Source organism: Danio rerio, chromosome 22 (genome assembly GCF_049306965.1).
Source record: "Danio rerio strain Tuebingen ecotype United States chromosome 22, GRCz12tu, whole genome shotgun sequence".
In the NCBI taxonomy this organism is placed as follows: Eukaryota; Metazoa; Chordata; class Actinopteri; order Cypriniformes; family Danionidae; genus Danio; species Danio rerio.
The window spans coordinates 15851723-15868550 of record NC_133197.1 but is presented as its reverse complement, the minus strand read 5'-3'; the positions used below and the strand labels follow the sequence as shown (position 1 = coordinate 15868550).

General features: G+C 31.6%; 1 protein-coding gene across 1 annotated transcript in view; it reads left to right on the top strand.

The window, feature by feature from the left end:
* Positions 1-306: 306 nt before the first annotated feature.
* The window catches only part of slc30a7 (solute carrier family 30 member 7), a 32252-nt gene continuing 15730 nt past the window's right edge, over positions 307-16828 (top strand). Inside the window, 7 exon segments of the mRNA NM_001100086.1 lie at positions 307-533; positions 1018-1119; positions 3882-3995; positions 4599-4686; positions 4776-4905; positions 10009-10182; positions 10353-10403. Coding sequence (NP_001093556.1) covers positions 454-533; positions 1018-1119; positions 3882-3995; positions 4599-4686; positions 4776-4905; positions 10009-10182; positions 10353-10403 — 739 coding nt within the window. The 5' untranslated portion in view covers positions 307-453.

The following is a 16828-nucleotide window of genomic DNA, read 5'->3' as shown; positions in this document are numbered from 1 at the left end:
CAAATTAATCAATGAAACTGAATGATTGAATGAATGAATGGAGTGAAATAAAATTGTTAGTATCTTTTAAAACAAATAAATAGGCTACACAAATTAATTTATGAATGAGTCAAATAAAAAATGTTTGTATGTTTAACATACAAAACAAAACAATTACACAAATGAATGAATATCTGAATAGCTGAATGAATGAAGGAATGAATTAGTGAAATAAAAATGCTAGTATTGTTAACAAACAAATGAATGCACATGTGAATGAATGAATGAATGAATGAATGAATGAATGAATGAATGAATGAATGACAAATTTTACAACACACACACTCTTACACACTAGGGTCAGTGTCATGACGCACGCGACGTCGACGCCAGGACTCGTCGCTCTCTTGCGTCCAGACGCTCGTGAAGCCGCAGTGCTGCTCAACGGCTACCGGAGAGACGCTTGACTGAAAAATGCTCCCGTTATCAATCAAAGATGACGAGTACAAGCCTGCCAAATTCAACCTGGTCGTCAAGCTATCGGGCTGGTTCAGGTAACGACAACTATCTGCCAAATAATCCTCCGACTTCCCTTCACAGCTGTCGGTTTGCGTGGCTAATGCTGTTAGCATGCTAATAAACTCGCGAGACTTTATTTCGGATTAAAAATCGGATTAAAAACATTATTAATATGATTGAAATATAAATGTAATAAATGTAATACATAAATGTTTCATCTACACCAAAAACAACGCTTATTTTTGGCTAACCAGCTGTTAGCCGGAAGAACTAAAAATTTCACATAAGCTATAATAATTTTATTTTAACTAAGTTAGTCACAACAGATTTTAATTCATTCCACGATTAATTTTGGCTAATAATAGCTTATTTGGAGCACATGTCATATTTCTGAAGCGTTATATTTGAATACATTACAGCAGTGTGTTTGTTAGTTGTGTTTCCAGACCTCGTCTGTCTGGTCAGGCCACTTTTTAAATGAAGTCACTTTCGCTTTTTTGTTTTTGTTTGCTTCAACAGATCAATTCTTGCCGATAAAACGTCTCGGAATCTGTTTTTCTTCTTGTGTTTGAACCTGTCCTTCGCCTTCGTGGAGCTGCTGTACGGCATATGGAGTAACAGGTAACAGCACCAGGGGCCAAACACTAGAAATGCCACGTCGAGCTAAATGTGGGATGCGCTTTTGTTTTGAGCTTGCTCTATTTCTTCTGTTTGGGTGTTTTGATTGGGTTTGTGATTATAGTTTGTCATCATGAGTGTCCATGAGGTGAGGTTGATGATTTATAAATTGCTTGACGTGTCACAAAAGTTGTTGTGGAGGCTGTGTGGACAAAACATCCTGCCTCTGATGATGATGATTATGATGCTCTTGTTTAGATTGAAAGTAATTGAAAGTGTTTACTTATATAAATATTTGCTGACATGGTTCCTGGAATAAGAGGTGAAACTCAGTTGTGTTATTATTAAAATAACAACAACAAAAAGTCACTAATCTGATCAATAATATGTTCTTTTATTACATACATTTTAACACACTTTCATTTATTTTATTTTTTATAATATTGTGCAAAAATGCCACTCATTGAGTCAGTTAATAATAACTTGATTAATAATCAGAAATTATTTCTTAATATTAGCACTGTATTAATATTTTAGTAACAATCGCCCATAGCAATAATGTTGGTTTTAAAAACGATCCTTGTTAACTAATACATGGATAATATTCAGTTGTAAGTCTTTGATAAAGATACAATCCACAATCACACTGAGGATGGCATTGTGCCGAAACGTCTGTGTTTTGTATCACCTAGGAATGTAAAATAAAAACTATACAAAGTAATTGTAATTCTGCTGCAAAATAATCTACCTACGGGTACTAATGAAGTCAACTCAACTCATTACTTAATGTGTGAAACGTGGCCTTCTGAATAATGTTACTGACAAAATTAACGCACCAAAGAAAGTTTAAAAACCGTGAGCGCGCAGTGCAAACTTCATTACTGAAAAATACAATCCACCAAATAAGTATTTTTTTTATAATTCTGCAAATGTTTTATTATTGTTATTGCTGCTTTTTTGATGTTGCTTATTATAATACAAATATTACTGGTAATGTTCTGCAATTTATAACATCATGCGAATGACACTGCATTAGTTGTGCTGTAAAGCTATAATAATAATATTAATAATAATAAAATTAAGTATAATTATTAAAATCTATAAATGTTACCGTCACCATAACAACAGTTTTAGTTCATGTAATTGACATTTTCAGTAATGCATAATTAATAATAATCATAATATAATATTAATAATATGACATTTTAAGATAATCACTGTCATTATTTGTTCATATTTTAGTAACAATAAAAGTAGTAGTATTGTTAATTTTGATAACTATTCTTGTTTTTTATAAAAAAAATATTTAATACATGGATAATATGCAGTTGACAGTCTATGCTAAAGATACAGTCTATCGTTTAATGTCTTTTTATTATTATTGTTGCTGCTTTTTTGTTGCTTATTTTTATAATAAATATTTCTGGTAATGTTCTTTTTTATAACATCATGCGAATGACACTGCATTAGTTGTGCAGTAAAGCTATAATATTGATAATATTATATAAATATTATTATATATAAAATCTATAAATGTAACTATCACCATAACAATAACAGTTTTAGCTCATTCAATTTACATTTTCAGCTATGCTTGATTAATAATAGTATGACATTTGTAATATAATTACTGTCATTATTTATTAACATGTTAGAAACAATAAGTAGTAATGCTATGTTATTTTTTAATTATGTAAAACACATATGCAGTTGACAATCTTGCTAATGACAAGCCAGAAAATTATTATTTTTATTATAATCCCATTTTTTAAAATTACAATTATTATCTAAAAAATGTTGTTGTCACTATTATTATTTCTGCTGCTGTATTTTTTTTGGTGTTGCTGTAATAATTAAAATTTTACTGATAATAATATGCAGTTGATGATATTATGACATACATAAGTATGCCCTGTGTGTCAAGGTTCATACACAAATATGTCAAATGACTACTTAAGTTGAAAACAGTAAAGCTAGCGTTACTATTATTATTATTAATAATATGATTATTATTGGTCAATCAAAAATGTTAATACAATAATGCTTACAGTAGTACTACAATTAATTTACGTTTTTATTATTTATTATAATTAAAATGTCAATATTGTTCAATTGATAACTATATGCAAATGAAACAATCCAACTAATGAGAGTGCATGGAGTAATGCTGGATTTACTTTATTTTTCGTTGTTGTTATTATAAGAGCTTAACATAGAATCTGTCATTAGATAATAGTAACCAAATGACTGACTGCTGAGCTTTGATTATTATTATCATTAATAATAATAATAATAACAACAACAACAACTATTATTATTATCATTATTATTTTGGTTTAGTTAAAAAAAAAATAAATAATATATATATATACATACATATATATATATATATATATATATATATATATATATATATATATATATATATATATATATATATATATATATATATATATATATATATTTATTTATAAATAATGTAAAATAAAAGAACTCTCTCTATATAAATCTCTATAATCTCTGTATATAATTTAGTTTAATTTAGTTTTTCATCTTACAACCAATAGTACCTGGAAATCTCTATGTGAATGTGTGTAGAGTTTTTGTACTGTTTAACTTTTCATCTTAGTCTCCGAATGAAAGACTCAATCATGTCTAAGAATAGCCTCTACACAATGCCTCTCTGACCTCAATATGTGGGTGTTTTCCTCAGGTTTCGTGCTAATTTGACACTTCCCATTGTGTGTGTGTGTTTTGATTCTCAGTTTAGGTCTTATATCAGACTCCTTTCACATGTTCTTCGACTGCACTGCTCTCCTGGCAGGCCTCGCAGCATCAGTCATCTCACGGTGGAGGTCTAATGACTCCTTCTCCTACGGGTGAGAAACAATATTCAAGATGGTGCGAGATGGGATTGGTTCCCTGGTTAGTCCAGTTATCCAATCACATGATCTGTTGAGGCAAAATCACACGACTTGCACATGATGCGCCTAAAGGGATTTTTATTCCATAAGGGTTTTGGTCTTAGTTTATGTACATTTTTAGGTTTTATTTGCATCTTTTTTTTTTTATGTTTTTTTATGCTTAATCCTAAATTGTCCATTTCAAAGAGACAGTTTACTCAAAATTCACTTGATCTAAACGCAAAAGGAGATATTTTGAGGAATGCTGAAAACCTGTAACCATTGACGTTTATTGTATTTGTTTTTCCTACTATGCAAGTAAATGGTTACTGGTTTTCAGTATTCTTCAGAATATCTCCTTTAGTGTTCAACAGAAGAAAAAAAATACTTTTTAAAGCTTTGGATGCACTGAGCAAGAATATGTAGTGAGTAACTTCTTATTTTTAGGTGAACAATCCCATTAAATATGTGGAAGTAAGTTAGTGATGCAAGTTTTCTAAATTGATGTCTTCAATTCTGCTAACAGGAAACTGCTAGTTGCGTCACTTAGTTATGCAAATTTGTTTGGTCATCTTCTAGGTACGTCAGAGCAGAAGTACTCGCAGGCTTTGTGAACGGCCTTTTCCTCATCTTTACCGCCTTCTTTATCTTTTCAGAAGGAGTGGAGGTGTGTATGATCATAAGATTGATTTATCAAGTGACATTAATCTACTAATGTGTATTTTAATGGATGGTGGTACTGTGTTTGTTCACCAGAGGGCGCTGGAACCCCCTGATGTGCATCACGATCGTCTGCTGCCCGTGTCTATAGCAGGACTGCTGGTCAATCTTGTAGGAATATTTGTTTTCCAGCATGGAGGACATGGACATTCACATGGCGGTGATGGTGAGGGTCTCATACTGAACCAGTAAACTCTAATGTTTGGAATTAAAGGGATAGTTCACTCAAAAAAGAAAATTACCTCATTATTTACTGTTTATTATATGGTTTTAAACCTTGATGAGTTTCTTTCCTCTGTTGAACACAAATGCAGATGCTGGCACCCTTCAACTTTTATCCTAAGAAAACAAATACTATGGAAGGCAATGGGTACCTGCAATCAGCATTCTTTAGCATATCTTCTTTTGGGGTCAACAGAAGAAAGACACTTTTAAGGGTTTTAAGATGAATAAATTAAGGCAGAATTTTTGGGTGAACTATCAATTTAAAGAGTTAAGCGTTCAACATTTATTGATTTTTATTTTTGCAGTTATGTAATACTTTTGTGCTTTTTCCATTAAGTAGTATTGTGCAAATGATACAGACCAACAATGATCTTAGTGTTATTATATTATATTATATTATTTTATATTATATTATATTTTATTATATTATATTATATTATATTATATTATATTATATTATTAATAATAATTCAATTATTTTTATGGTAATTTTATTTACTACTAATATTTTTGGATTATAATTGATTTAAAACTGATAGTATTCAATTAATATTATACAAATGAAAACAAAAGTACATTTTATTCTTTTGTTGTTGTTATTATTATTATTATTATCATAATTATTATTATAAACATCATCATTATCAGTAGTAGTTTGTCAGTAGTAAATGTTAATGAATTTGTATTATTGTATATCACAGATGTATATTAATATACATTTAAAGTGTAGTGTAATTATATAGTAAATTAATAAATTATACATATCCAAATGCATATCTTCAAAAATTGTATTATAATTATGTCAATATATTTTCAGTAGTTACACGTATAATCAAACTAGTAAATAATAATGTTTAAAAAAATTACACATACTTATGTATTCTTGTTTTTTATTGTTACTGATTTTTAAATATTCTTAATCATAAATTATCTTAATTATATTTACTGAACATGTAATGCTAAAATTATATATTATACACACACACACACACACACACACACACACACACACACACACACACACATACATACATACATATATATATACATACATACTCACTCACCGGCCACTTTATTAGGTACACCTCTCCAACTGCTCGTTACTAACACAAATTTCTAATCAGCCAATCTCATGGCGGCAAATTGGTGCATTTAGGCATTTAGACTTGGTCATGATGATCTGCTGCAGTTCAAAACCGAGCATCAGAATGGGGATTTAAGTGACTTTGAATGTGGTATGGCTGTTGGTGCCTGAAGGGCTGGTCTGAGTATTTCAGAAACTGCTGATCTTCTAGGATTTTCACTCACAACTTTTTCTAGAGTTTACATAGAATATTCAGAATAAAAGAAACTATTTAGTGAGCAGCAGTTATGTGGGGGCAAATGTCTTATTGATGCCAGAGGTCAGAGGGGAATGGCCAGACTGGTTCAAGCTAATAGAAAGGCAACAGTCACTTAAATAACCACTCGTCACAACCGAGGCATGCAGAAGAGTATCTCTGAATGCACAACACGTCCAACCTTGAGGCGGATGGGCTACAGCAGCAGAAGATCACACCAGTTGCCACTCCTGTCAGCTAATAACAGGAAACTGAGGCTACAATTTGGATAGGTTCACCCAAATTGGACAATAAAAGATTGGAAAGTGTTGCCTGGTCAGATGAGTTTTGATTTCTGCTGCAACATTCGTATGGTAGGGTTAGACTTTGGCATCAACAACATTAAAGCATGCATCCATCCTGCCTTGCATCGATGGTTCAGGCTAGGGGTGGTGATGTAATTGTGTGGGGGATAATTTCTTGGCCCACTCTGGGCCCATAAACACCAATTGAGAATCAAGTCAACGCCAAAGCCAACCTGAGTACTGTTCCTGACAGGCCCGGATTAAGGCCGTACTCACACTAGGTACAGTTGCCTCGAACCGGGCCAAAGCACGATTGTCCCCACTCCCGTCTCCCACGACGGCCCGCGCTCACACCATATCGGGCCTCGGCACGCTTACGTCATCGCTGCTGCTCTGTTCAGTGAGAAGCGCTTTCTATGGCAAGCGTTTTTAGCATTTAAATCTTTGTTCTGACTCCATAAATATATTTAGAGATATCTCTAATTATATTTTTACTAGTCATAATTATAATTCCACTACTCAGAATGACAATTAGAGATATCTGCAATTACAATTGTACTAGTACGAAATCAGATTGGAGATATCTGCAAATATATTATGACTAGTCATATTCCTCCATTGACTTCCACTGAAAAATATTTGCAGATATCTCTAAATGAGTTTTGATTAGTCACAATTGTAATTAGAGATATCTCCAAATGAATTTTGACTAGTAACAATTGTAATTAGAGATATCTCTAACTGGGTTTTTACTAGTCATAATACATTTGGAGATATCTTTAATTCGTCATATTTAGAGATATTTACAAATATATTTGAAGATATCTCTAATTAATTTACTAATAGTCGAATTACAGTTGTAGATATCTTGAATTGGATTTTTGACTAGTCAAAATTAATTTGGAGATTTCTCTAATTACAATCGTGACTAGTCAAAACTTATTTAGCGATATCTGCAAATATTTTTCAATGGAAGTCAATGGAGGAATATGACTAGTCAGTCATAATATATTTGCAGAAATCTCCAATCTGACTAGTCGAATTATAATTATGACAAGTCAAAATATAATTAGAGATATCTCTAAATATATTTATGGATAGTCAGAACAAAGTTTAAATGCTAAAACGGCTTGCCATACGCTCTCACCCAGTAGCACAGTGGAGATTTCTCTAGTTATATCGTGTCAGTCGTTTGTTATGCAGTGACATGCAGTCAAATATTTCGCCAAACAGTCCTTAGGGATGCGTTGACACGCAGTCAGATATTTCACCGGACAGATCCGGCACTTTTGGCGCTCATAAACAATCATAACTGATCACTGAACAGTAAGAATGATTAATAAATCCATATGAAACAACACCTTAAAAAGTCACGTATCGCTTTCAGTTTCGGGCTTTGGCGCGTTTTGCACTCACACACGAGCGTATCGCGCCAAAGCCCAAGTGATCCGCGCTCAGGCACACCTCTTCCAACCGGGCCAGGGCCGGCCAAGTGAACCGTGCTTGAGCCCGATTCAGCGCACTCACACTTCTCAAACGATCCGGGAAACGGTCCTGGGCACGGTACGGATGGCATAGTGTGAGTAGGCCCTAAGAACTTAGGGGCCCCTGGGCACATTGTCTTGTAAGGCCCCCTACCTGGCCGCACCCCTATAGTTGAATTTAAAAAAATAAGAATAATATAATAATTTTTAAATAAAATTAATCTATAATTTGTTGCCCACATATTTAAATCACACACACTATACCTCTTCTCTCCCGTCTCTCTCCTCTTCTGGGCCTTTCTCTCTCTCTCTCCCTCTCTCTCTCTCCTTTTCTGTCTGTCTCTCACACGATGAATCCAGTCCGCGCTGCACTGCCGTTAGCCTCCTCCGCCTGGTTAATGCTAGCTTCTCATCATTTAAAGTTACTATAATAACGTCTCCTTCTGTACCCTCATTCTACTTATCATGGGTCTGTTTAAAGATGGTGTGTATGGAAAATGCTTCAATAAAGATGCCTCCCTTCCTCTTTCTCTCGCGTTTGCTAAATCCACTTGTCCACTCATTTTTTTTTATCTATGACAGATATAATGTTACACTAAAGTCCGCTCAGTTTAGTGCGGGTTATTATAAAACTGACGTTTCCGCGCTTGACCAATGACAGCATTCTGTTTAGTTAAAGAAAAAAAGGCAATTTAAATATAATAATTATATTAATATGTGATCGCGATTTTTTTTTTTGCTCAGAGGAAATACAGTTGTCTGAGCAATATAGTTTTTGCAGAGAGGGAGGCACCTATAATAAGGCTAAACATTATTAAATACCCACGAGACACTTGTGACTTTATATCGCATTTGCATTATTTAAAAAAAAATGTTTCTTTCCTGTTAAAAATAAATGTATTTCCAATCTGATATGTAATGGGGAGAAAAAAAAAGTAGCACGAGTTCACTTGATGTTGGATTCGATCCGAGTTCATGATCAATCGCGTCAAAAGATAATGCTGTGCGCCTTACAAGGTGCGCCACTGAGGATGTATTGTTATACAGCTCTTTACTTATATTGTCTCTATCAATCAGGCATCGATGGGCGTAAACCCTGAATAGCTTATTCCAACTAGATGCGCTATTTGCAATTAGCCTAAAAAGACACTCTGAAATTGTCTTTTTTTGTCCCCCATCGCAGGGGCCCCTAGTGCGCACGAGCCCCTGGGCCTGTGCCCATAAGGCCCATTGGTTAATCCGGCCCTGGTTCCTGACCATGTGCATCCCATTATGACCACAGTTTACCCAACTTCTGATGGCTACTTCTAGCAGGATAACGCGCCATGTCATAAAGAGCGAATCATTTCAGATTAGTTTCTTGAACATGACAATGAGTTCACTGTACTCAAATGGCCTCCACAGTCAACAGATCTCAATAAAATAGAGCACCTTTAGGATGTGGTGGAACAGGAGAAGCAACTGTGTGATACTATCATTTCAATATGGACCAAAATCTCAGAGGAATTTTCCAGTACCTTGTTAAATCCATGCCCACGAAGGATTAAGGCAGGTCTGAAGGCAAAAGTGGGCCCAACCTGGTACTGGTCAGGTGTACCTAATAAAGTGGCCAGTGAATGTATAATAATAAAATCAGTGTTGGCTGAGTGTTTGTGTGTGTGTGTGTGTGTGTGTGTGTGTGTGTGTATGTGTGTGTGTGTGTATATATATATATATATATATATATATATATATATATATATATATATATATTTTTTTTTTTTTTTTAAATATTAACAGATACATCTAAATACAAAAGATTACTTTTTATTTAAAAGTTTATTGGCAAACAGGTCTCACAAAACTGCAAACATAATAGTTACTCAGTTTGATACGATTGTTTAAACTTATACGAAGTAATCACTAATTCATCAAATACATCCTCTTTGTTTTTCAGACCACGGCCACAGTCATTCTCTGTTTAACGGTAGTGCAGCACACGGCCACAGTCATGGCGGACACGGCCACAGTCATGGTGGACACGGCCACAGTCATGAGTCCAAACACGGACACGATCACGGCCACTCGCACGGAGGACACGGCCATTCACATGACGATCAGCACTGCCACGGTACGAGCTCGAACCACCACATCGATCCTGTGACTCAGGCCTGTTCTAATGGCTCTGATGTGCTATTTGTCATCCTCACGCTGAGAGTCGAAATTGCACAACCTGTTTTGATGCATCGTGATGGTGTCTGGTATAGCAGTGATTCATTTCTAATCTGTCTGTGTCCTCAGATGAACACACACTCACACCCGGAAAAGGCTCCAGCAAGCAGATTTTACAAGGTAAGGGTGTTTTTGTGTGTCTGTTGACCTGCAGATGGCGCTAGAGATCTCTTGTCACAGAGTTCGACATGCTAATCAGCAGATATGAAAATATTTACAACCACATCTATCAGATCTAGACAGCGTTTTCCTCTTTTATAGGTGGGCAGTATTTGAGTTCTTGATGGATGAACTCTTGTAGTGGTAACTTCTCATTAAGAATTACTGCAAATCTTTTGTTTAAAAGATATTTTGTTGAAATATGCAAGTGAGACATTAAATGAAATATACACTAATTTGCATATGATTCTAGGACTAAAATATATTGTATGGTATAAAATCTGGTTCAAAATATATTTAGATTTTTATTTATTATAAATATAATTTATTAGAAATAAATGTAACACATTATATATTAAAGAATATGTAAAAGTAATATTAATATATTATTAATCCAATGTGTTATATATGATAAAAATAGACTTGTATTTATGTTTATTGATATTTAGATTTATTTTACTTTGCACATATTTGACTCAAAGATTTTTAGTAAGTGGAAGATTTCTAACTTTTTTGTTTGAATATGTATATGAGTCATTGAATTAAACATGCACTAATTTGCATATAATTTAAGGAAAAAATATCTTGTGTGGTTTATAACATATAAATAAATCTAATGCATTTTAAATCTTATAATATTATAAATAAAATATTTATTAATTATTAACAGTATTGTAAATTGAAAAATATACTTTTATTGAGATTTATTAATATGTAGATTTTTTTAATGTATACTTATTTGAGTCATTTCTAGATTTTTAGTGAGTTTAAAAGTTTTCAATTTTTTTATTTGAATATGCAAATGAGGCATTTACTCATATATTCACAAATTGGTTTAAAATATATTTTATGCATTTATATTGATAGATGAGCTCCTGTAGTTGAAATATGATTGAATCTTATTAACAATGTTTAAAAACGTTTTATTTGAATATGCTAATGAGACATTGCATGAACTATACACTGTTTTGCATCTAATTCTAGGACACATATTTCCTGTATGGTATTAAAAGGTGTAAAATATAGTTAGATTTTTATTTGTTATAAATAAATTATAAATAAATGTAAAACATTATAAATTAAAATTATAATAATATTAATATACTATAAATCCTATCTATTAAATATGATAAAAATGGACTTGCATTTATATTTAATAATATTTTGAATTATTTTAGTTTGTACATAAAAGATTTTTAGTGAGTGGATGTTTTCTAACATTTTTGTTTGAATGTGTAAATGAGTAATTGAATTAAACATGCACTGATTTGCATATACTTTTAGGACAAAAATATATTGTGTGGTATAAAATCTCTTTCAAAATATATTTAGATTTGTATTTATTATAAATATAACATACTATAAATAAACATAATGAATTATAAATACAAATTATGTAATGAATAATAATATTATTATTAATATAAACAAAATGCATTTATTATTAATAATATTATATTTAAAGTATTATATATTATAGAAAATAGACTTGTTCTTATATTTATAAATATATTAAACTGTTTTATTTTGAAAATATTTGTCATTTTTAGTGAGTTTACAAGTGTTCAATTTTTTTGTTTGAATATGCAAATGAGGCATTGAATTACATATTCACTAATTTGCATATATTTCTAGGACAAAAATTTTACATGGGATAAAATTTGGTTTAAAATGTATTTTATGCATATTTATATATTATAAATAAATAAATAAATAAAAATATAAATAATGAAAATATATATGAAAAACATGTAAATAATATAATATAAACAAAATATACCTATTAATATACTTAATAATATTTGAAAAGACCATTATTGTTTTATTTATTTAATTATTACAAATCTGAGTCAAAGGTTTTTATAGAGTGGATTTTGGTCATTATTTTAAAATCACTTTATAATTCAGTAAACACCACAAATGACCTAAATAAAGTATTTCCACATTTTTGTGACTAAAGTTTTTATTTTTTTTGTTGAGAAAACAGCCTTCAATCTACAGACACAAATTGATATTGAAGTGCAACAAAACCAACCTTTCAATTGTACTTGGGATGTTTTCCAACACTCAAATCTCTAAATTGACAGGTGCATGAAAAAGTTTTTCTTTTTTGACAACGTTTGAAATCAGTGGTTTAAATCACTCATGACTATTATGCGACACCTCTGACCATCCCAACCTCTAACCTTTGACTTGGACTAACTGGGTTAACCCTGACGGCAGAGCTGGTTCAGGACACTGTCGCTTTAATTGCTTTTGTGCAAGCTTGTGTGGGAAAGAGGCGAGCAGAGAAAGTGGTTTGTCCCCTTCACCCTGGCACACACAAGCAGAGAAGGGCTCTTTTTTGGGAGGCCTGCTGGAGGGAGAAACAGGGGGAGGAGTGTGTAAAGGGGGGGAGGAGAGTAGAGGAGGGTACAGTGCAAAAGGTCGTGCCTCCATCCCAATTGATGGACCCCTTCTCTTTTCCACTCACACTGATGAAGCAGGAGCTGATTCTGCTTTCAAGATCAAGTGTCTTGTTTGGCAGTGTTTGGAATGTACACTCTGTAACTAATATTTGTTAATTTACAGGTTCTGTTAGTCATGATTCACAGGGCTTTTGTTAGTTGGATATGAATTGCATTATGTGGCCTTTATCTCCGCTCTCTGACTTAAATTAATTATTTTTTTTTGACAATTTACTACTTTAAATAAATGCATTGTATTAGGACTGCCCAAAATTGGAAAAATCTTACATTGTGATGCTTTGTTTTTCTGCGATATATATTGCAATATGAATACAATTTCACCAGATGACTGAAATAGCTCTATTTGGTATATTAAAGTACAGAAACCGAATAATCTCATGTAAAATAGCATTATATGGCATCTTCATTGTAAAAATAATTCAATAAAATATATATATGTTTTATTAAAGTTTCATTTGGTACAAGTTCTAGTGCCTGAATGCTTTAAACTCTCTTGATATGCTTATACAGTCTGGCCTAAAAAACATGTAAATGATAAACATTTGCTCCATTATGGTAAATTTCCAATGGCTTTACATACTGAACTGTGGCCTCTGATCAACTATAATCCCAATTCAACATTGTAAATCCTGCAATGTGACTAATGCAGATGCACACTTTGCTTTATCGATGATAATTTATTGTGCAGCCCTACATCGTATAATAAAAAATATGTAGAGAATAAATTCTGTAAAATAAATATCAATGAAAGTTATTTTTTCAAATGTATATGTATATTTATCAAAAATCGTTGGTGCAAAGAACAATTCAAAAGCATAAATATAAAAAGCATTAATTACAAAATATGAAAAGTGTTAATTTTCTGATATTTGTTTGTACAATATATATTAGCATAATATTGTTAATTCTGAAGATTTTCAATTTTAGACTTTTTTTGTGCACAAAATGAAAAAAAAAATGTAATAAAAGTAAATAATTAATATTAGATAATTAAAAGAACAATTAATTTTTGTGCCCAGAATACTGTACTGTAATTAGCATGTGTTGTAGATTGTAGTTCTCTCAACTTCACTTTTCCATTCTCATGAAGGAACAGTACATTAACGGTAATGATTCATATTCAAAAATATGTTAGTGATGAATAATAAAACATTATTTTAGATAATCTTTTAATTGTGTGTGTGTGTATATATATATATATATATATATATATATATATATATATATATATATATATATATATATATATATATATATATATATATAATGTGTGTATATACAGTATGTATATGTGTGTGTGTGTGTGTGTGTGTGTGTGTGTGTGTGTGTGTGTGTGTGTATATATATATATATATATATATATATATATATATATATATATATATATATATATATAATTGTATATTTATAATAAATTTAAAATGTCATTATTTTATAACTAAATGTTTTAGGTATTAATATAGCGCTAACATTAATTATTATTCATTATTTATGACATGTAATTACATTTATTTATTAAAATAGATATTATTTAATTATATTATTGTTGAAATAAAGATAGATAGATAGATAGATAGATAGATAGATAGATAGATAGATAGATAGATAGATTTTTAATAAAAATAATGTTTTGCGAAAAAGTTTTTATTGTTTAATAATAATGTTATAAAGTTATTTGACGTATTTTCATAGGTATTGTTTATTTTTAGTATAGTACTATTAGTATTATATTGACATGTATAATTTGATTATATCAATTATTTTCATAATAGTACTAATTGCAAAAAAAGACAACAATTGTTAATAAAATATCTATATTATTAATTTAAGAGTAATGTATTTCATTATTTTGAACTATTGTCATAAATGATAAAGTTAAGTCTGCTATCTGCTTTTAAGATGTACTGTTTTTTCGCATTAACTTTAAACCTTTTCTGCTTTGTAGTGGGCAAGTAGTGCGCTAGTGTTTTCTTCCTCCGTTATTGCGGACACACCGAGCTCCAGCATTCTTCTTCTTTTTCTAGTATTTGCTCCGACCACATTTGGACGTTGTTTTGACATATTAGGCAGTTTGCTCCATTACTGCGGTCGTGTGCTTTTCTGCGAAACTGAAAGCAACCGCGAGCATGTCATTCAGCGGAGCGGCTCATAGCATGCCGTCAGACCACAGTCCAGTGTCACACAGTCACGTCAGCCCCACTGCATGCTGGGTACAACAGGGCAGCACATGCTTGGAGGTTTTTCTGGGAAATTGTCTCGCAGGTTGACCAGTCTGTGTGTTTGTGCAATGACTTCATCAGTTTGAGGCTTTCTGTTAGCAATGGTCTCCTAGGTTTTGTCCACAATAGTGCTAGCAAATGATGAATCCTCTTCTCATACACAATGTTTACTTGACATTGGTGGCTTTTAAAGTCGCTTAAAGCCCTAGTGCACTATTCACCACTGAGTACACTGCAAATGCTGATTTTCCTTAAAAAATTATGTCTTGTTTTGATTCCACAAATCTAAAAATTCGTAAAATTAGATTTTTCAACATTAGACATTTTCTTGGTGGACAAAATGACATTAGATAATTTTTCAGAGGAAAAAAACTACCAAATTAAGTGTATTTTGCTTAAAACAAGTAAAATAATCTGTCAGTGGGGTGAGAAGAAATGATTTAGAATAGAGGGGTAATAATCTTGATATAAGAACATTTTTCTTACCCCATTGACAGATTATTTTACTTGTTTTAAGCAAAAATACACAAAACTGTATTGTTTTTACCCTGAAAACAAGGCTAATTATCTCATGTTATTTTGTCCACCAAGAAAATTAATCTAATTCTAAGAATTTTTAGATATTTGGACTCGAAACAAGACAAAATTTCTAAGTAAGATCAGCATTTCTGTAGTGTACTACATATATAGCTGCCTTAATGGCTCATAAGTGAACAATATACTCTATAAATAGTTCACTCAACCTGTTTGAGATTCTTTGTTTTGTTGAACACAAAAGATGATATTTTGAAAGATGTTGATAGGTTGACTTCCATAGTATATTTTTTTCAAACTTTAATAGTTGTAAAACATCTTGTTTTGTGTTCAACAAAAGAAATAGTCATAAAGGGTTAACATCACATGATAAAAAATAAAAAATGCAGAGGTTTTTTTTTTTTCCATTTTTGGGTGAACTATCCCTTTAAGTGCACACAAATGTTCAATAAGTCACTTTTTTGGAAATTGTTTATTAATATTATTATTATTATTATTATTAATGTTAAATATTGCTCAAGTTACGTTTATATATGATAAAGTCACACTTTATTTTGATGGTTCGTTTGTTGAATTAAGCTACACTGCATCTACATGCCAACTAGTTCTCTTTAGATTATAAGTAGACTGTTAGGTTGTGGCAGGGGTTAGTGTAAGTTGACATGCACTTACAAAGTTTCTTATAGTCAGTTGAATGTCTGTTTAGCAGCAGTATCAGCAGATATTAAGCAGACAGTCTACTAATACTCAAATGCACCATCAAAACAAAGAGTTTCCTATGATAATATTATAAAAAAAAAAACATTTAAATGATGTAGTTATATCAGTGTTGGTGATTTCATTATTTGTAAATTCTAATTTTGAGAACAGGCATGAACAAACTATAGTAGATGTCGAATTGAACATTCTAGGTTGACTCATTTCGTAAATACTGAATAATGAAGCACCACCCAAATGTAATTACTGCCAAGATGCTCTTACCATTAAACATAATGGTATCTTACATCTTACCATAAACATTTGTCGCAATGTGGAAGTTTGAATATCATTAGATAACATTTTTAGAAGGAGAGTTCTTTAATGGACATTTTTAAAAAGCTACCACCAGGAAGGATCTTTGAGTATGTTTTTTATGAATTTTATTCATTTATTTCTATTTCTATAT